Source organism: Fusarium musae, chromosome 10 (assembly GCF_019915245.1).
Source record: "Fusarium musae strain F31 chromosome 10, whole genome shotgun sequence".
Classification (NCBI taxonomy): domain Eukaryota; kingdom Fungi; phylum Ascomycota; class Sordariomycetes; order Hypocreales; family Nectriaceae; genus Fusarium; species Fusarium musae.
In genome coordinates this window covers 1,223,267-1,243,530 of record NC_058396.1, presented here as the reverse complement: position 1 = coordinate 1,243,530, position 20,264 = coordinate 1,223,267, and the positions used below count along the sequence as shown (strand labels likewise).

Here is a 20,264-nt window from a genome sequence, read left to right as displayed (position 1 = left end):
CTCAGGGTTTGGGACTCGGCACTTGGCCGTTCGTAGGAAACTGAATTGAGATGAAAATATCAATGTTTTGATCTGCAGTGCCGTTGTACAGGCCGTGAAGTAACAGATGGAATCAGCGGCGTATTATCTAGTATTCTACTTGATGATGTATCTATCCAATCCTAGTATACATGACCTCAGAACTTTTACGAATCCCAGATTGGACCAAAAGCTGGTACTCCCAAAGCCTGCAAGTCTAAGACTAAGTCAATCGTCAGTTTTGGATTAGAGATTACTACTACAGCCTCGCTTTCTGTCTTCTTGTAAAGGTCCAGGACTGTAGGAAGAGTATTAGGTCGACCCATGGTTGTAGTGTTATGAATATGCGCATTATCCCCCATTCCCAGGATGATAGAAGCAATATCTGGACCGTAGGTCTCCAGAGGGTCTCGAGTTGACCAGAATAGAGTTACCCGTGTTTGCTGTGCAAGAATAACCGGGAGACATGGTGCAATTCCGGAACCAGTGGCCACCAGAACAATACTGTTGAACATCGGGGCGATACGCAAGACACCGCAGGTTGGTGTGCGGCGAATCCAAACCTCACGAGGCGGTTCGTTGACGACCTTCTTCGTCCAGTCTCCTGCATTTGAAATAACTACTGAGAAACCATTTTCCTTCGGGCTGTTGACTGTTGCAAAGGCGTGCCATTCTAGCAAAGGTCGAGATGATAGTCGAATGGTTGTTCCAGGCTGAGGATTGGTGTAGTCGAAGTACATCCGAAGAGCGTGTGAAGACAGTCGCTCAGAAACAACTTGAACTTTTCGGCAGTTCAGCCAAGTTGATATGACACAACAGGTTGAGATAAAGACGAGCCAAACTGGTACACTTGAGAAAACAGCCACTGCGGGTGAATCTCCCGGCTTGGTATTGATTGTTGCATCGAGAACCGTAAGGCACCAGAGTAGAGCCAGAGACGACCAGCCAGCCAGTCGATGAACAACTTCAAAAGCATTGTGCATCTTCGCTCGTACCGAGGGGTAAGACATGACCAGCATTGCAATGAGAAGGCAGTCCAGCATGTAGATGATAACAATGTGAACCCACATGGAGGCATCTCGGTCCTTAGTATTATGGAAAAAGCTGGTTTTCTCAATGGACATCATGATGAACCAGAAGGTAGCTGCCACTCCACAGCCGCTATGTAGACCTCCGAGATGGTAGATCTTGCCCATCCGTGACCTTAGCCAGAGTGGTGACGTTTTCGGAAACGCTGTGAAGACATAGTATAGGCCGTTGACGACATGTTCCTCTCGTATAACAATACTGACTGCGAGATTTATTGCAGTTGCGAGGCCGCAGGTATTTGGGTCTGCATTACCATCAAGGAACCATAGCCATAGAAAGATAATAACGCCAATAAGGTTGAGGGTAAAAACGAACGTGAACAGTATACGGTATTCTGAGGAAATAAATCTCAAGAAGCGAGTGAGTGACAGGCCAGCAGACCTTTCAAAGGTCTTCTTCTCGGAAGCAACCATGGCAATAACTTGGGGTCGGAAATGAATGAAAGTTCAAGGGCATCTGGAAAGCAACATGCAAATCAAAGTAAGATGACACAGTAGTATACTGTCAAATGCAGCCTTATCACAGTCATATAACGGCTGTGAGTGGGACTCTCGTAGTATCGGACGATTTACTCGAGGAACCCGAGTGATTAGCCATCAGCCCACCAGCACGTAATAGTGTATGATTCCTCCTATCTGCAGAGGATTCACGCACAACCGAGATAGTGCTGTGCATTATCAGCCCGTTCACTTGAGCTTGGAGATCAGCCCAGATACGGAAGAAACTGCCTGACCGTTGACGCCAGTCTAGCACGTGCGTTGAGGAGATCTCCGCTGCCAGAGCTCTCCGGGAGGCCGGGACAGTCACGCTTGCGGCGCAAGAAACGTGGAAAATTTGGATCTTCTTCGACATACGAAGGGACAGGGGAGGAATGCATTCGGAATGTGGGTGGCTTGGGAAATTGGGTCTTACATCCTGAAAGATATCGTCACATTAGTTGAGCTGCACCAATACGGACATTGCCTAGATTGCTAAAAGCAATGAATCCCATAATAGGATAACTAGTCCTACAAGTGAAACGGGCCCTGGTTAGTGAAGAGCTGTATTGGGACATGGAACCTGGCGATGGATGGCTGGCGGATTGAAACAAGGGGGTTTTGCGAGCTGTGCATAGAACGAAACATGGGAACATGGATACTGTATAGATTACGCCCCAGAATTTGTTTGCCCTATTCACTGCCATGTTTCCGGATATTAGTAGAGCCATTGAGCCCCTTCAAGTCGCTCAATGATACTGCCCAACCCACTGGTGATGACTTACCAGCAGAAGCTCATCAGACAATCAGAGACTACGCGGCTGTGGGTCTGAAGATAAGACAACAGCTACATGCAATGAAAAAATATGAACAAGTATTGTTACATAGCGTATGCAGACCAAAGAGATAGGATGAATAATGCAAACTTTGTAAATGCGGATAGGAGACAGTGACTAACGAACGGAGTAGTATTCGTCACGGGGGGACGTTAGATTAGGCGAATCCGAGGTTGCATCACAGCAAACCCGGTACTTACTGTAGCATTATTAAGCACTGTGAACCCAGGTTACCCGACTCTTGGAAACCCTGACACTGAATAATTACAGAAACGAATCGAGCGTCTAAAACACGTCAGTGTAATCCTCCTAAGCCCAAATATTCGGTAGATTGGATCCAGGAGGTTAAACAAGATTGACCCTCTTTTCTGAATGAAAACGATGAACTGAATTTGACTTTGGTAGTGCCTCTCTTGTTGGATCCTGGCTAGCCATTTTCGGTGTCGCCGTTGAGGGAGCATCCAAGATAATGCCTGCCTAGGGATGCAACATTGAGATTGGGTTTTGATGTTAAACGGCTCGCAAGGATGGAAGAGTCTTAACGGTCCCCGGGCATTAGTGGTTCCTTATATGCCGATCACTGGGGGCTTAAGGACCGGGCCTTGGTGAGACATCATTGACAGACAGGGTGTTAATCCCAGGAGCCAATACAGGACAGGGGTGGGGGATGGCATCGAACCTGCAAGAAACCGCAGATCGGCAGGAATCAGTCCAGAATATCCATGTGTATTGGGTTGACAAAAGACTTTTCTCACAATGAAACCTCTCTATGCCAAGAAGATCATACGACACAGTCAATGACAGTGGAAAGTACAATAGTGATACTGTTACTAACGGCTTGTGAATGACACCTAGCAGTAGGAAGGAATCGACACCAAGGTATTTGAAGTTAAATCCCAGTAACATTACTCAAAAGTCGCGTGGGAAGCAATTTTGCTATACGAATGAACGCGCCTATCTACATGTGACCCATATACCGCACAAAGCTGGCAAAATGAAGTTAATGTAATAAAACAACATCGAAAGTGTAAAGTCAATCTAAACGCTTCACAAAGCACAGGTCGTAGGCGTCTACGCCATCGAATGAACGTTTGTGGAGCTCACATTAGTGGCAGGATCCGGCCCCTTACCAATGAGACTCCGCTCATCAAGCTCATAGTACTCCTTGTTATCTGTCTTGGAGCGAGCCCCACGGCTGCCACCCCAGCTTCCAGCACTCTTGTCCAGTGTGGAGTCCTTGTTTGTGCTGGAGAAGCTCATCTTGGAGGCAATGGTAGCCATGGCGTTGGGCCAGAGATGCTTGAAGAGATGGCGGATGGCTGGGAGGCTTGCGCATACCATGCCGAGTTCCGTTTCCCAGATAGACCAGATAGTGACTTCGACGTACTCCCCTGATATTTGTGTTAGAGCGTGTTTGCGTTGCATCTCGAGCCTGGCCACTTACAGGTTGGGTTAGTCGTCTTTCCCAAAGAGATCAGGAATGGCAGACGGATGATACTAAACACGGTGACACTGCGAATTGTTAGCTTGTATGCAACGATTCGGGGCCACATAAACTTACACAATGCCTAGACTGAACATAACAAAGAGCTGGATCTTCTGCCGGCCCTTGACCTGCAGCTTCCAAAGGTGATTGATCGGCAAGACTAGGATGACGATATCACAAGCCATGTTGATTCCACCGAAAGCATAAGTCTGCGAGTTGAGGTCGTTGCAGTGGCCTTTGTGTTCGGCATCCCAGCTTGTCCAATTATAAGAAGCTGGAAGACATTGGAGTCCAGTGGTGATCATTGTCGCAGCCCCACACAAGCAGACAAAGATGCCGATCGACACAGTCAACTTTTTGAACTCAGAAGTAGTGAAGATACCACGGAGAAAGAAAAGAATCGAGATCTTCGTGCTATACAAGTGAACGCTGTACATGATCTGATCTATCCAGAAGAGCTTCAGTAGTTCGTACAGGCGCTCGAACGGAGTGATGTCCCAGATGTTTAGCCCAAAGCCTAGATCTGCGAGTCTGCACGCGAGCCAGATGTAAGGCACTGTAGCAAACTATACCCCTTGGTTAGCAACGGCCAGTAGGGAATGAGCTGAAACATACTCCTGCAATGAGAATCGCATAGTCATCAGGACCAAGCTTGCCAAAGATCTTTAGCTTGGAGTATATTCTCAAGATGACACAAATCTCGGCGAGGATACAAGCAACGAGGGCGTTGATCCTGAACTTCATCTGTTGACTCTTGACAGGAACACCGCACGCCAGGTTCTGAACTCTCATCAATGCTGTAGAAAGGGGTTGGTTAGTGCTCATGCATTGCTGCCATGATAGGTAAACCTACTCAGAGAGTCCTTGACTGTGCAGTTCTTCAGCACGCAAGCCTGCGTCAATCCTGCAAATGTCTGATCCGTACAGAGACATGTTGTGTTTGTCATTGAGCATTGTGACTGTGGTATCGCTTGCGTGACACACTGTATCTGGTCTAACTGTTAGTCAAAGCTGAATAGCTGGCGGTAGGCTGTCACTAACATCGCAGTCAGGGAGCTGAGAAGCTAGCTCAGTAAAGCTGGCCGCATTAACGAACCCGGCCAAGGCCACTGCGAAGAAGGAAAACGACAAGAGACGCATGGCTGTAGAGTCTGTGTTGAACGGTCGCAGCGAAGTATCAGAGCCAGCTCAGAAATCAATGTAAAAAGACATGAACAACAACGGGCAGGATGATTTTTATGTCTCTATCTATATCTTAAAACACTGAAATATTACGGTTGTCAGCTACCGATAATACTAGTAAATCTCCAATATCTGGTGTCGAGGGGTCGAGTGGATCGGTCGAATTGCCACTGAAAACCCGTTGAATGTTGCATTACGGCAAACATTCCTTTCTTTTGTTATTAAAAAGTTCATAACAACCAATATTCATAACCATTGAGTGTTACGTAGCTCAATCCGGAAGATGTCAACCCTTCCAAAAAATGAGAAATGAAAGACTAACAGGGATATGAAACTTCCGGCATAGAGGACCCAATATCGACACTATGGTACAGTAGCATCCAAGAACTAACAGTTGAAGATCAACATCTCTGTTAGTTTATGCATCCTTGTTTTGGGCATGTTTCCTCTTTCCTGGTTCACAGATAGGGATGAGATGATTAGATGACAGGCGCTGGATGCTTGTTCCCTGAGTTTGCTATCCCTGTCGTTTCCCGCTCCTACTGCTACGTCAGATAACCAACGGTTGAGACTGCAACGCAAAACCCTTGTTAGGCGCTGGGTACATCATCCTTGAGTGATTAGCAAAGGCTATGGTCATCGCCAACTGCCGCTTAGCTCGGAATTGCTTCCCCGCCCATTTGTTACTCACTGCCGTGGAGACGAAAACCTTTGCTAGAGTTCGTGAAGGATTTGCGAGCCCTGTAAGGGTCACACCCCCTGAAGCTTGACTCAAGCACCTGCAGGTTATTCTTACTATGGTCCGGGGTTGCCTGTCGTATTCAATTGTGCACAACCCTACGCGGAAATACAACTCAATAGAGCGTTTTGTCATTCCAACTCTGCGAATACCCACCCAAGAGAGAGAGATTCGCGACGATCTTTTGCGGTCTAGGGATGAAGTTTTCGACAGAGAGATTCCAAGGCTCGTAAAGCCCTGCGATACAATGTGATTAGAAGGCTTCAGTCCACCGGAACTTTGACAAAAGCATCCGCCTCATCAAATTTGCAGGAATTGCCAAAGCTATGACCTTGCTTCTGCCGATCTGTTCCTCGAAGCGCCAAGCTCGTTCAGATGAAGTGCGAGTTGATTAGAACTTAGGGATTACTCACCCCTGTCTGTCCAGTTAGCCAGCCACAGCTCATGGTATTTCGAACTCATCTCGCTCCATTGGACGATCAACTCAGGAGAAGCTTTCTGTCTTCCCACCAGCTTGGTAGCATCCTATTGTGATGAGCAATGCGACGGCCCTAGCACTCCGGAAGGACGGCCTCTACAATAGTGCAAAGATCAAATCTCCCGATGCATCTGGTATATAAACATAACTTCAACCTTCTAGGTTATATGACAAATGAGTCAACTCTCATTCGCATTCTCTCTTTCATACGGACTTCATTCATTCCTTTGAAGATCATTCGCTCGTTTTACCCTAATCGTATTCGCTGAAGTTGATAATATGAAGCCTTTCACTCTTGCGACTCTGGCTACGGCCTTGCTTTCTAACCAGGCGACCGCTCTGCCTAAACTTGATGCTGACACGCCTATTCCTCTGAATGCTTTCAAGTTTGGTGCTCGTGATGCCAAGAATCCTCACCTTGGTGTTGATCCTGAGCTGATTCGCAAGTTTGCCTCTCAGGCCCCTACCAACCTGGGCAAGAGGGTTATCGACTTTGACCCCAAAGAGCAGCTCGTTGATGGTTAGTCCTCAGACGCCAAAGCTTCAAGTCCCAAGATTCCAGCTGACAAGTCAATAGTACATGGCGAGCACGAGTTCAACCCACCCGACTTTGAGGCTGGTGATGTTCGAGGACTTTGCCCAGGATTGAACACTCTTGCTAACCATGGGTACCTCCCTCATAACGTATGTTTCCATACTGGTCGACCAAGAACAAGTGACTAATCTTTCGATAGGGTGTTGCTACATTCACCCAGTATGTCACTGCTGTTGGTAAGGTCTGGGGAATGGCGCCCGACATGTCTTCTCTCCTCACCACTTTGGGTGTTGTTCTCGGCGGTAACCTCGTCGCTGTCTCTCAAGGAGGCTGGTCCAAGTACATGAACAACAATCTACTTGGCCTCTTTGGAACTCCTCGTGGTCTCAGTGGCTCTCACCCCTTCTTCGAGGTTGATGGCAGCCCCACTCGAGGTGATCTCTATGACCCCATTGGCGACAACAACGACATGAACATGACCTACTTCATGGAGCTCTACAACCTGCAAAAGGACGCCGAAAACCCCAACTACAGCATTGAGGTTCTGTACGAGCACAACAAGAACCGCTGGCACCAGACCATTGCTACCAACCCCTACGCTTGGTTCGGCCCTGCTAGCGGCTGGCTCGTCCGTGCTAGCCCTTACTCTTTCACTGCTCGTCTTGCTGCCAACCGCTCTGCTGAGCATCCTGACGACGGTATCCTCGACAAGGAGATGCTCAAGGCCTTTTTCTCTGTTTACGGACCTGAGGATAACATGACCTACGTCGTTGGCCATGAGCGTATTCCCGAGAATTTCTACCGCCGCCGCTACACCGACTATGGCATTGCTGCCAACGCCCTTGACATTGTTACTCACAGTCACCCTGAGGTCCTTAGGTAAGTCATCTCGTGATTGTTCCCGTTTGAAGTCGAACTAACATCTGTCAGCATCGGCGGTAACACCAACGGTGTCAACACCTTTGTCGGAATCAACTTCGACGACCTTGCTGGTGGAGTCCTCAACGGAAAGAACCTTCTCCAGGGCAACAACCTCGTCTGCTTTGCTCTCAACGCTATCAAGACCGTCTCCCCCAACGCTTTATCTTCTCTCTTCGCCACCTTGTCTTCTGTAACTGATGTCCTCTTCGCTGCTCTTGAGCCTATCATGGGAGCTATGGACTGCCCCGTGTACAAGGACTTGAGTGTCAATGGCACGAACTGGCTCGACTACAACAAGAAGATGTACCCTGGTTTCAAGAAGGCTGGTGGCGGCTGGTAAAACTGTGATGATGGATCTGCAGTGACGGGATGTATTGGCTTCGGTTTAGAAAGTTTGACTCTGTATATTATTAGATAATGCACATGCTATAATCGATAGTTTTTGGGCAATCACTTCATCTTTCGAAATCTCGCTGTCACTTCGAACGCGCTCCGTGATCTTGTCAGTCTATAGTGGCTGCTTACAGTACAAGATGCCAACAATATCAGACGTTTATAGCCTTTCTCGAACCTCGCCGAGCACCTTTACCATCCGTGGGTGAAGCTGATCAATAGAGGTGCACCCAAGAAGTCGCATATTCCTTTCAAGCTCATCTTTGTAGATGCGAATAGCTTTCTCAAGTCCTATTTGCCCATAGGCAGCCATCGCGTAGAGAAACGGGCGACCGATGCCAACGCCACGAGCCCCGAGACACAAAGCTTTTAACACATCTGACCCGCGGCGAACCCCACCGTCAATATACACCTCAAGCTTACCCTGAAGGCCTCGTTCTCTTAAGATGGGCATAGCCTCTACGAGGACATCAATTGGAGCCTCTGAGTAATCGAGTTGTCGTCCGCCATGATTAGAGATAATCACAGCTTGGACGCCATATTCTGCTGCCTTTATGACGTCTTCAACTCGCTGCACGCCTTTGAGGACGATCGGCATGCTGGTGATTTCTTGGAACCACGGGATATCACCCCAAGACAGAGTTGAGTTCATTATGAGAGACGGATCCAGCTCTGTTGCTGGTGCATCTTGAAATTCGTCGTCTTCATACTCATTCTGTTGCGAACTTAGGACCTTCTCGCGACTTCCGAGATGTGGATTATCAACAGTGATGCACAAAGCTTTACAACCTCGTGCCTCCGCAGCTTCAACAGCCTTCCGCGTCACATTCCGATCCTTCTTGACATAAATTTGATACCATTGAGTGCGATCGGGTTCCCTAGCATTCGTGATGTCGCCAAGAGGACATGATGAGTACAATGGTATCATTTGGATGATATCATGCTTGTTGCTTGCTCTCGCCAACGTCACTTCGCCGTCAGGGTCTCCAAGCTTTGCGTGTGCAGTGGCTGTTATGTAGATTGGAGCGGATGTATGTGCTCCAAGCATAGTGGTAGAGATATCCACATGCTCAACGTTGACAAGAACCTTTGGCCGAAACCGTATGCGTTGGAATGCCGCGTTATTCTCATTGATGGTCTGTTGCTTGTAAATATCATGCTAAGAATGATTCGAGCCAAGGACCAACTTACAAATTCGTCCTCAGCCCCAGTGGAATAGTAGTTCCACGAAGATTTCTTCATCGTCTGTTGTGCTACAGACTCGAAGTCCGATATTTTCACGCATTGTGATAACTTTGGCTTGCTTATCAGAGTGCTTTGGCTCTGTTCCGGTTCATCAGACTGAATGGCTCCGTTTGCGGATGTGCCTGCTGCGCTGGTATCGATATCGCCCAGGTGCTTGGATGGCTCGAGCCACTTATCAAGAACGTCATTCGAGTGAATCAAATCGAAGTCTGCGGTAGAGTCTTTGCCCTGAAATAGTTCGTACGGGAGCTTCTTGAGGAGGAGGCAACACATACCGCATTTTTCAGGATCACCTTCTTTCCTCCTGGATGATCTATTGAAGGGGTCAATATGAGTGTAAATATGCAGGTTACGAGCGTCATGTATACTTGGAAGAAACTCTGTAAGATCGTAGACCTTGTTCTGTAGCTCTATTAGTGGGTGCAGTGTCGACTGAGCGATTTACATGCATGAATGATGAGCCAACAAGAGTTGGCGTTGTTGTGTTTGGCAACTTCTGCGGGATGCAATGCCATGATGTCCCTGTTGTCGGATTCTTCTAATCATTCGCAAATCTGCACTTTTCTTGAGTTCGTCATGCGACTTGTTTGACTATAAATCTGTCAATGTTGATCCATAATCCCCGTCATGTGCGAGTGGAGACGAGTGGTGCAATCAGAGGACGAGCTATAGCAAAGCCTGCACCTTGTGAAACGGAGAACGAAGGTGACAAGAGACTCAACGCGAAGAGGTTGCCTTGATTCTGAGCATTACATGAATGAAGAATTTGGACAAATTGCATATGTTGAGATCTTCACAATGAGCTGGTATTGGTTCCTGCACCCGAAGATGCAGCTGTCAAGTAGGCTTCCGAACCGGTCATTGATTGGTCATAAAAACCCATCATGATCTTGAATTAAGAAGCTTGAGAAAACTTCAACACGGCGGTGAGGCTGGTAGTGGTCGCGAGTCTGAGGTCGCATCTTGCCGAGATACTGGGGACCAGAGTCATGAACAGATCAAGCACCTCCTTTGACGTGGTCCAGACTTAAAAAGCCTAAATGTATGCATAACCAACCGCTGCCAAGTAACAATGTGGAAATTGGGCCAAGCCGCCAAGCTTACACCTCATTCATCAGCGATGGAAACTATCAACACGCTAGAGTAACAAATCGATAGCCTCAAATTAAGCGATCAGCTGAACGCTCCTGACAGCTGCCTTAAAAAATGACCGGGCCCTTCAAAAATAATGCTATTACCGGAAGCACCTTTAAACTCACTCGCGGTGCTATTCCCATCTCAAGATGTGGTTTCTCGCTTTTGTAGGCGTTTGCCTACCGCTTATTTCAGGCTCGCCAGTTGACATCTCTCGCTCAGGTCTATTCCCCCGTATTGTCACCGGCATTGAGAAGCCGTCTTGTGGTGTGTTAGGCTACAAGCCAGACCCTTTTCTTACCAGAACTCGAAAATGCCGTTTGGTCGATTGTCGGGAGCTTTGCTCTGTCATTACTGGCTGTCAGAGCTACGCGGAGAGCAGCGCCAGATGTCTTCTGTTCTCCTCTCCTGTGGCAGAAGGATTCCAACAAGACTCGACGTCTCCTTATATACTTTACGACCTTGACTGTTCTATGGCCACGTCTTCGACCACTGAGACTCTGCCCGAAGCCACAATCAGCGCACATACTGGGTTGTCCACCTCAGGCACAGAGGCCGCAACAACTTCAAATGCGCAGCCCTCGTCAACAGCAGCTACTTTTACTACAGAACTGAGTACAGAATTAGCCTTTTCATCGAGCTCTCTCTTTAGTGAGCCGATCACCGCGACCACCACTGGTCTCACTACAGATGAAGTGAGTGCAAGTGTTTCAGTGTCCAGCGATGCTACCTCAACAGCAATTATTCCCGGCTCGAATACCGAAACGACTCCGACAGGGTATGCAATAACTACAACAGCAGGCGAACCTACCACTACCGGCTCGAGTACACCTACCGTCTATATCATTCGATTGGTGAATCCAGATGAGTCTACCTTTGGCTACGTCTCCTCTGCCGTGGACCACAATCGTAAATATGGCTCTAAGGAAGACGCTTTGGAGATTCAGATATCTCCACCCGAGCCAGGTGCCACTTCTCAAATAGACATCGTTCACGCTGAGTTATTCAGTGGCCTCACACGCTTATGTGCCGTTCAGAGTACTCATAACACAAACCCCGACTTGGGGCCAGACTCGTCTTTGTAAGTAAAGGGATATCTCGAGCCTGATATACAAAACACTTACTGGATCAAATAGCTACAACTACCTTTCTACATGTACTCCTAGTAAGTGGAATCTGGAAACGCAATGGCCTTCGAACTCTAGCCGGACCACTGACAGTAGCAGGCCTTCCCGGTAGTCCGCCAGCCAATGTTTATCACGCTTGGACCAACTGGGCTGAACTGAATCGATATACGTTGGCAGCTGAATCAGCTATTGTGAGTCAACATTGACAAAGGAAGCTTCTCAATTCTAATACTGTCTCTTAGTGGAGCGTCGACCCTGACACTCTTGAGGTCACTGCTTCTTGGATAAACACCGACGGATGTGAGTGAAAGTTTGTGTTGAAAAAGTGAGAATATTCATATGCTAACTCTGTCCTCTTTAGCCACTCCTCCTATCACCCTATTTATATCTGAATCTTCCAACTGGATTGGTATGACTGGGAGCTTGTCTGCAACGCAGGCTGCCTTTCCAAGCCAACCATATAGACGCATCAAGTTGGCTCTTGAGCTGATTTCGTAAATGGCTTCAGGGGTTCCAAGCAGAACGACCAACAAGAAGGCCTTTGGATAGTACCCGCGTGTCGATTTAATTCATGAACGATATCATCTCCTCTTGCGACGGACTTCAATACATCTTTTGGAAGCACCTTGAAATTGACACGGCGAGGCCGGAAGTTTGTCTAAACTGCAATATGCCTTCACCGATGGGCCTTTCCGTAGAATCAATGCAACTTGAGTCTAGGGTACGAAACATGAGTTTTTTTGTTTTGATCTGTCTGAACCAATCTCGTGGAGACGATTAGTGATCGATCTTTTCTGAGCTTATCTTGAACATTGGAAAATAGCGATAGCAAAAGTCCCTCGATCTCCCCGAACTAACCCCATGGAGTAACCGGACCCGTTACGGGTCGTGTATTTTGCCCCCCCGAGGACTAGCAACGTTTGATCAACAATCTGCCTATCATGTCCTCGAGGAGTAAGAAAACATCAGGTCTAGACACATAGTGTCAAAATAAACCCAGTACTGAACTTGTGCTAGTCTACCCAAGTTATTTTGTCATCTAGGATCACGGTCCACCATAAGAACGGTTACACGGCATCTCCATGTTGCGACACGATTAAGTTAAATGCCTCGTGGAGAACTCAATTGAACTCTTACTCCAACGTATTTCCCCCCTCACAAATAATCTCCAAAGATGGCATCGCAAGCAGATCCCGCGACAGCAGAGACCAAGGTGTCCAAAGACCTGCATGACGAGACTGCCAAGCAAGATGTTAGCGCAGGTATCATAGTGCCTACGCTGGCAGAGGGCGACATGCCTGAGACAACCAAGAAGGAGATCTGGTCGTGGTACGCGTACTACATTGGTTCAAATGGACTCGCCTTGTTCAATTTTGGACCGACTGCTTTCCAGAATCTGCTGTCGCAGGCGGCGCCCAGTGATACTGGCCTTTTACCATTTGCGGGTCGCGCACGAGACGTCAACAGCATTGTCCTACTTGCCAATGGCATATCTTTCGCCATCCAGGCTGTTCTCTTTCTCATTATTGGAGCCTACGCAGATTTCGGAACTGGTCGACGATGGATTCTTCTGGTCTGGTCAATCGTCGCATATGGCATCGGCTTTGCCTGGCTGGGGGTCCATGATCCCAGCAAGTGGCAAACTGGCACAGCTCTTTACATCGTCGGCTTGATAGCATATCAGATGACTTTGACTTACTGGACCGCTGCGTTTCCCTCTCTCGCCAGAAACACTCCGCAGCTGAAAGAAGCTGCCCTCCAGTTCGAGTCTGGAGAAATCACCCAAAGCGAGATGGATCGCAAAGATGAGATGGAGAGGAGCAGGCTCAGCAACGTTGCCTTCTATATCCAGTCTGTTGGCGAAGTAGTTATTCTAGCCATTATCGTGGGCATCATGTTTGGTGTCAAAGTCGACAAGAGTGCCGAAAACAACAACTGGGGTCTGTCTGTTTTGATTGCTTTCGCTACTGCTTGTTGGCTTGTCCTCTCAATTCCCTGGTTCATATTCGAGAAGAAACGACCAGGAATGAAGGTCCCGGATCATTTGAACATGATTACCGTCGGATTCTGGCAGCTTTGGGAGGCCCTCACTCAAATCTGGCAACTGAAGCAGAGCTTGATCTATCTTGTTGGATACTTCCTCCTGGGAGATTCTCTAAACACCACCGTCACGGTTATCGGCACCCTTCAGAACCAGGTTGTCAGCTACGAGACTCTCACTTTGACGTACCTCCTCATCGTCGGTATTGTCGCTCAAGCTATCGGCATTGGCGCCTTTTGGCTCATCCAGAAACACTTCAACCTCAGTGTCAAGGCCATGTTCAACGCCGTCATGGTCTTTATCATCCTTCTCGACGGCTGGGGCATGATTGGCAACTGGACCGATAAGTTTGGCTTCAAGAACGTCTGGGAGATCTGGCTGTATCAGGCTTTCTATGGACTATTTGTCTGTCCCTGGTACAGTTACTCGCAGATCATGATCAGCTCCGTCACACCTCGAGGACACGAGTTTCTTTTCTTCTCCCTGTTCAACATCATCGGCAAATCGTCCAGTTTCATCGGACCCTTCATCAGCAGTGCTATCATTGATGCTACCCCCGGTGGTACCAACAATAGTGCTCCCTTTTACTTCCTGTTTGCTTTGAGCTTGGTCAGTGCTATTGGAATCTGGTCTTTCCTCGATCTTGAGAAGAGTGCGCGGGAGCAAGAGTTGTTTATTATTCAAGAGAAGATACGCATGGGTGAGGAGTCAGAAGCAAGCAATATTGCGTAAATGTTACTGGTTTTGTTCATAGTAGCTATAGTAACTTTTATTTCGTGCTGATGAAGATTATGCTTGAGTTTCTTACGTTCAAGAACTGGGAACTAGCAAAATATCATCTACGTTTATCGCTTGTCCCGTAGCAATAGACCGGTTAGCCGCGATTCCGGTAAGTATCGAGGCAGCACCATCGATATGGCTCGCCGCTCGCATGTACTCATCCGACACTGGCGTTCCAAAGAGATCATTCAGTAGAACAGTATCTCCACCTCCGTGAGCGCCAACACCATCTTCGACCTTGATCTCTCTTGGCTTCTCGAAGAGAGGTCGAAGTAGGATCTTGCGACTCTCTAGAGATCCCTCATGTGCCTGATCACCACCTGAGTTGACGTAGCTGTTCTCTACGACCTCAACTTCAAGACGTCCACCAGTTCCATTGAAGCTAACTCGGAAACCCTCCCATGGTGCGTATGCTGTAAGGGAGTATGAGAGACTAGCTCCGTTGCGGTACTTGACGAGAACGTTCATGGTGTCTTCGATGCTGATACCGTCACCAAAGACGCTCTGGTCGCGGTAGTAAGCATCCTCGTGCTCAGCATCCAGGTACATAGCCTTCAACTGGGGATTCTCATCGAGGTGAAGGGCAAAAGGGTCGGCTTTTGCCACTTCGCTGCCATGGGCGCGGGTGTAGAACTTGGTCTCGCCTCGCTTCTCTGCGTTCTCTCGGCCGTAAAAGGCAAGGTCGCCTGTGGCAAATACGGTTTGAGGTCTGGTTTGGAGCCAGAAGTTGACAAGGTCGAAGTGATGGGTTGACTTGTGTACCAAAAGGCCACCGCTGTTGCGCTTGTCCCTGTGCCAACGGCGGAAGTAGTCGGCTCCGTGGCTGGTGTTCAGCATCCATTCTATGGTTGTGTTAGCATCTATCTTTTTCGATATGCTCCAATCACCGACTTACCAAAGTGAACACTTGTGACTTTCCCAATAGCTCCGGATCTCAGCAGCTCGAAAACTTTAGTGTTGTGAGGCGCATATCTGTAGTTGAAAGTGACGCGAACTTTCTGGCCGGTTCTCTCGACTGCTGAGAATATTTCTTTGCATCTAGGGGCGTCAATGGTCATCGGCTTCTCAGTAATGACATTACATCCTAGTTCGAGAGCTCTGACGATGTAGATATTGTGTGTTCGATCCATGGTTGTGATGATGACTTCGTCTGGCTTTGACTCTTTGATCATCTGATCGAAGTTGCTGGCGAGATACGTTGGAACCTCGCCATGACCGAGTGACTTCAGCTTGAAGTTTGCATAGTTCATACGCGTCTGATTTGTGTCGCAAAGGGCTACAATGCATGACGTTTTGCTGTATTCTGTTGCGATGGCCGAGTAGAAGAAGCTTGAGCGGCCGCCGGTACCAACAACGGCATATCGCTTTCGTGCTCCTTGAGTTTCGGCCATGTTGGTCTGGTATTGAATTGCAGTGAATCCGAGACCCCCAAAGTGATAACAAGAGGCACGCGCGGTATTTATCAAGAACGGTCACGATTGGATGACATGCTCAGTTTGGGGGAGGGGGAGCATTACTCGGGGTTTCTTCCCCCGAATTGTGGGGCTGTTTGCGGGGGTCATCATCAAGTGACGGTCATGATGTTTGAAGGATTGCCCAATATCGCATAGTTCTGACGGACTAGACGGTCCCTCTAACTCATGAAAGGACATGTCAGTTCACTATAGGAACATAAGGTCCGGGTTGGCCCAAGGCTCAGGGAATGCGGCTTCCTGATGATTGAGTGACGAAATATGAGCGAGCCGCTTGACCTGCCCAGAAGCTTTGCGATTCAGTTCTGAGCTATCTGGAGCAGAAAGAATGGCTCTTTCGAGGCTACGGCATTTGTTTGGTCGAATTTGTTACGGATTCCTACAATCAAGCTCCAATCCGACATGACGGACGGCTGCTCGGGGAACTCGATGATGTTGACCAGCAAAACGATCAAGCCCGAAAGATTGCAGCAAGCATGAAGCCTGGTTCCTTTGTCAGTCCGTATGCTCGGAATAGTCGAGGTCCAACTTACCAGGTTGAATACTCTGTCTCTCTCCCAAACGCCGACAATTCTAGGCCAAGTCTTGAATGCACGCAATCGGACCACGCACTGGGCAATGAACTGATGTCTTTCTGGTTGATCCTGCCATCGATACCATCATCCCCAGTCGGGATCACAGTGGGAGAAAGGTAGCACCGTGCCCTGTCAATCCACGTCTCATCAAAAGCGAAGGTCCCATGAATCCTGTAGAGGCATTCGAGGTGTCGGTTATACATGTTCATCACAAGGTGAACTGAGATTGTCGAGAAATCTTGGAACAGTTTGTCTGATCGTAGGAGCTCCAGTGGTAACGCGCTGCGCCAGTTGGTGAGCAATTGTTCGACACGGTCCTTGGTCTCTGTCCGTTGCTCTTGGGACAGTCGTTGAGCTGTCCTGCTGTAGAGGAAGTTGTGCACTTTGCCTTAAATTATTGCCAACTCGGACCGAACACGCAAGTAGTTGAACCTAATCGCCCCTGTGCATGACTCTAGTATTCCCATGTCGTCATCTATACGCTGATCCGGAAGTTCAAGATCAGTTTCGGCATCGAATTGGGTGTAGGGCGCTTTGGTGCGAAAGGCAAGATCCTGTCCCTGAGAGTTAGTTGCTGCAGACAGCCAGGCTGAGACTTTTCACGTCATCCTTGTCCAGGATGTAGGCTATCCAGAAAACTCGGTGACGTTGTGCTGCTTCATCGGGATTGTCGGATGCTCTGGCTGAAGGAAGTCCCATGCTTTGTGCAAGACGGATGGCACTTCCGATGAGTACTATTGCCTGAGTTGCGGATTCGTTGTTCCCTGAAACAGTATGGCCATGCCAAGCAGAACCTGCAAACCTAGGATATCGCCACTCCAGGCCATCAACTCGGTCGTGACAGACTTCACGTTGCTCGTACACTGAGCCAGCTTTGGCTCCTCGATCGGTACATCATCCATGATGCGGTAAGTCACAGCGAGAATAAGGTTGACGGCAGCCCAAGGAATCAATTCCTTCCTTTCATTCTCAGAGTACCAGTCGACCGTCATCTTCATGAAGGATACCTTGTCAAACGGAGGCATGTAGCGGCCATAGCTATCGAAGTATCTCTCCAGGACGTCCATGACTTCTTGAAGTGGTGGCAGCTCAAGCTTTCCTGTTTGAGCCAACATGGCTCCTGTTGGAAACTGCGGTGAAATTCCAAGGCAAGGTAATGTCGTAGCTTCGTTCCACAAGTCTGAGGCCTTGTACACGCGGATCTCGGGAAAGTTCTCGAAGTTCAAGCCGGTTGCATCGTGATGTGAAATGTCGGATGGCTTCTCGGCGGTGATTTGGCTCGGTCTTGCTTCGATCTGAGCCAAACGTGACTCGATTGTCTCGTCCCTGATGAAAGTTAGCATGGTTATACGTTGAGCTCAAAGAGCATCCGCATACCTTGCGGGAGTCGAAGAAGAATTGGCTGGGCTTGTTTCACTGGCATGCGCTCTTCTTTTAATTGTAGTAGCCGGGCTTGTGACTTCAGTAATGCTGCAATCGAGCCCGTACAGCTTGCAGTTTGAACAGTTTGGCTTGGCCAAGTCACATTTGATCTTTCTCGACACACAAAGATCGCAGGCTGGTACTTATGAGCTTTGAGCTTCTTGTAGGATGTCTCTCGTTATGTTACGTACCTTTGAGCCTCCGGGCATGGCTTGCAACCTTCATGATTGATGACTGGTAATTGAAGACAGATAATAGTGTGAAGACACAAATTGGGTTTGAGTTGATACGCCACTAACGAGTACTGTTAGGGATCAAACCAACTGGTCCTTATCTAGCAAGGTGACTGTAGCTATGCGATAGAGTCCAAACGAAGGTAAACGGGTCCATCACCAATGGTCAAACGATACAGTCGATGGAGGGGAAGCGCTGTAAGGAGCAATGCTTCCAGCACTAGTCAACCAACTGCTGGGTCCCTAGTTGAGAAATTTCGCCACAGCGCATCGAATCGGCACTATCAGAAACAGCTAGCGTCAGTTACCCACGGAACTCCGCGGCCGAGATCTTGATGAACCGCCATCTGCCGCGCGCCCACCGTCGCTTCTCAGGACTTTGTAGCCCCTTTCATTTCATGTAGCCCAGGCTTCTGTGGATAATCGGTCTTCAATTGTGTAGTTCACCGAAGAAACGTTAGGGTGACAAATCAAGGCAAGTCGCTCTCTCCATCGTAACAATCGTGCTGCTTCGCGGATACTTACTCAGGTAAACCTTTACAGGTGAACAGCTATACCGACTCTAAATCCTTCTCAATACAAGAGTCCTTACAAACGCCACCCCCGGTGGTTAAGCGTTGTTCTCTAATTAATACAATGGCAGGAAGCGCTTCTCGAGATGATATATAATCCGAAGAGCGGCCGTTGTTGCCTCTCCCCATCAAGCTTCACAAATCCGTCACTACCTCTGTCTAAATTCAACTAGCACAGCTTTACACCTCAAAGCCATGGATACTCCGCCGTTCCCTCAAAATTCTTTTTCAGCCTCCTACGATGTCGTCATCATAGGCGGCGCAACAAGCGGCTCAGCAATTGCCCGATTTCTCGTATCGAACCCTGACTTCAAGGGCAAAGTTCTCGTTGTTGAGAAAAACCCATCCCTTGCCTACTCTGCAACTCAGGCCAGCAATAACTGCATGCTTCAGCAATTTGCAACCGACATCAACGTCAAGATTGCTCAGTATGCTGCCGAATTTGTTAAAGGTTTTCGGAAGAGCCTCAAGTGCGAGGATGGTGACGGCATCCCGGATATCCCCATCCGTAACTTCGGCTATCTGTATCTCGCTGATACTTCTGAGTTTGCTGGGGTTCTTGAGGAAGATCAAAAGCTTCAGGATCACTACGGTGCTGGGACTGAGATGCTGTCGGCTGACGAGATAGCATCTAAGTATCCTTTATTTGTTCTGGACGATATCAAGGCGGGCAGTCTCAACACTGTTGACGAGGGTGCCTTTGACGCCCTCGGCATGGCCCATAGCCTGCGCAAAAATTCTCAACAGCTTGGGGTCGATTACATCAACAATGAAGTTGTTGGAATGACTCGTGTCGGCAACAAAATCACTTCTGTTACTCTCGAGACTGTGGAGAGCATCAGGTTGACAACGTTGTCAACGCCACAGGAACCAGAGCTGCTGAGGTCTCGTGGCTTGCTGATATAGATCTCCCGATTGAGGCTCGCCGCAGATCCACGTATATCTTCTCTGTCGATGAACCTCTGTCTCAAGATCTCCCGCTCACCATTGATCCTACTGGCGTTCATATGCAATCATACGGAAAGAAGGATTACCTCGTAGGCTGTTCTCCGATCGGTCTTGATGTTGTTGTCAACCCTGATGACTTCAGCTACGCGGAGGATGTATGGAACTTGAAGATGCTGCCTGTTCTCAAGAAGCGAGTTCCTCAGTTTTCCACTACAAAGGACACGCACTCGTGGATGATCTATTACGAGTTTAACACGTTCGATCATAATGCCATCATTGGACCGCATACTGAAGTCTCCAACCTGTTGCTCTGTGCCGGGTTTTCTGGACATGGAAGTCAACAAGCTCCTGCTTGTGGACGAGGTGTCACAGAGCTCATCACGTACGGAGAGTTTCGCACTCTGGATTAGTTGGCTTTGGGTTATGGCCGGATTCCTCGCAATGAGCCTCTAATGGAACGCGCTGTCATTTAGATCTGTAGAATAGTCAATCATGAGAACTCTTCGTACTCCGTTGCCGCCCAGTGCCTTCTCCAGCTTAACATTCGTGGGATAGTTGCTAT

General features: G+C 48.4%; 9 protein-coding genes across 9 annotated transcripts; 4 read left to right on the top strand and 5 right to left on the bottom strand.

Moving 5' to 3' along the window:
- Window positions 1-185: 185 nt before the first annotated feature.
- Window positions 186-1,520, bottom strand: J7337_012583 (uncharacterized protein; the record flags this gene model as incomplete). The annotated part of the gene is made up of 1 exon (XM_044830096.1): window positions 186-1,520. The coding sequence occupies one exon, from the start codon at window positions 1,518-1,520 to the stop codon at window positions 186-188; it is 1,335 nt and encodes a 444-aa protein (XP_044675012.1).
- Window positions 1,521-3,490: 1,970 nt separating this feature from the next.
- J7337_012582 (uncharacterized protein) lies at window positions 3,491-4,852 on the bottom strand (the record flags this gene model as incomplete). The annotated part of the gene is made up of 5 exons (XM_044830095.1): window positions 3,491-3,810; window positions 3,864-3,931; window positions 3,981-4,471; window positions 4,521-4,702; window positions 4,759-4,852. 5 exons carry the CDS (start codon window positions 4,850-4,852, stop codon window positions 3,491-3,493), a joined length of 1,155 nt encoding a protein of 384 aa, XP_044675011.1.
- Window positions 4,853-6,583: 1,731 nt separating this feature from the next.
- On the top strand, window positions 6,584-8,100 carry J7337_012581 (uncharacterized protein; the record flags this gene model as incomplete). Its single annotated transcript, XM_044830094.1, has 4 exons — window positions 6,584-6,824; window positions 6,882-6,988; window positions 7,039-7,718; window positions 7,770-8,100. The coding sequence occupies 4 exons, from the start codon at window positions 6,584-6,586 to the stop codon at window positions 8,098-8,100; spliced, it is 1,359 nt and encodes a 452-aa protein (XP_044675010.1).
- A 213-nt stretch (window positions 8,101-8,313) lies between these two features.
- On the bottom strand, window positions 8,314-9,849 carry J7337_012580 (uncharacterized protein; the record flags this gene model as incomplete). The annotated part of the gene is made up of 5 exons (XM_044830093.1): window positions 8,314-9,291; window positions 9,345-9,626; window positions 9,674-9,711; window positions 9,767-9,800; window positions 9,844-9,849. The coding sequence occupies 5 exons, from the start codon at window positions 9,847-9,849 to the stop codon at window positions 8,314-8,316; spliced, it is 1,338 nt and encodes a 445-aa protein (XP_044675009.1).
- An 832-nt stretch (window positions 9,850-10,681) lies between these two features.
- Window positions 10,682-11,617, top strand: J7337_012579 (uncharacterized protein; the record flags this gene model as incomplete). The annotated part of the gene is made up of 1 exon (XM_044830092.1): window positions 10,682-11,617. One exon carries the CDS (start codon window positions 10,682-10,684, stop codon window positions 11,615-11,617), a length of 936 nt encoding a protein of 311 aa, XP_044675008.1.
- Window positions 11,618-12,833: 1,216 nt separating this feature from the next.
- Window positions 12,834-14,432, top strand: J7337_012578 (uncharacterized protein; the record flags this gene model as incomplete). Its single annotated transcript, XM_044830091.1, has 1 exon — window positions 12,834-14,432. The coding sequence occupies one exon, from the start codon at window positions 12,834-12,836 to the stop codon at window positions 14,430-14,432; it is 1,599 nt and encodes a 532-aa protein (XP_044675007.1).
- Window positions 14,433-14,510: 78 nt separating this feature from the next.
- Window positions 14,511-15,871, bottom strand: J7337_012577 (uncharacterized protein; the record flags this gene model as incomplete). The annotated part of the gene is made up of 2 exons (XM_044830090.1): window positions 14,511-15,322; window positions 15,376-15,871. The coding sequence occupies 2 exons, from the start codon at window positions 15,869-15,871 to the stop codon at window positions 14,511-14,513; spliced, it is 1,308 nt and encodes a 435-aa protein (XP_044675006.1).
- A 1,223-nt stretch (window positions 15,872-17,094) lies between these two features.
- Window positions 17,095-18,174, bottom strand: J7337_012576 (uncharacterized protein; the record flags this gene model as incomplete). Its single annotated transcript, XM_044830089.1, has 4 exons — window positions 17,095-17,261; window positions 17,330-17,853; window positions 17,905-17,929; window positions 18,141-18,174. 4 exons carry the CDS (start codon window positions 18,172-18,174, stop codon window positions 17,095-17,097), a joined length of 750 nt encoding a protein of 249 aa, XP_044675005.1.
- A 775-nt stretch (window positions 18,175-18,949) lies between these two features.
- J7337_012575 (uncharacterized protein) lies at window positions 18,950-20,112 on the top strand (the record flags this gene model as incomplete). Its single annotated transcript, XM_044830088.1, is given in 2 exon segments — window positions 18,950-19,643; window positions 19,661-20,112. The coding sequence occupies 2 exon segments, from the start codon at window positions 18,950-18,952 to the stop codon at window positions 20,110-20,112; spliced, it is 1,146 nt and encodes a 381-aa protein (XP_044675004.1).
- Window positions 20,113-20,264: the final 152 nt, after the last annotated feature.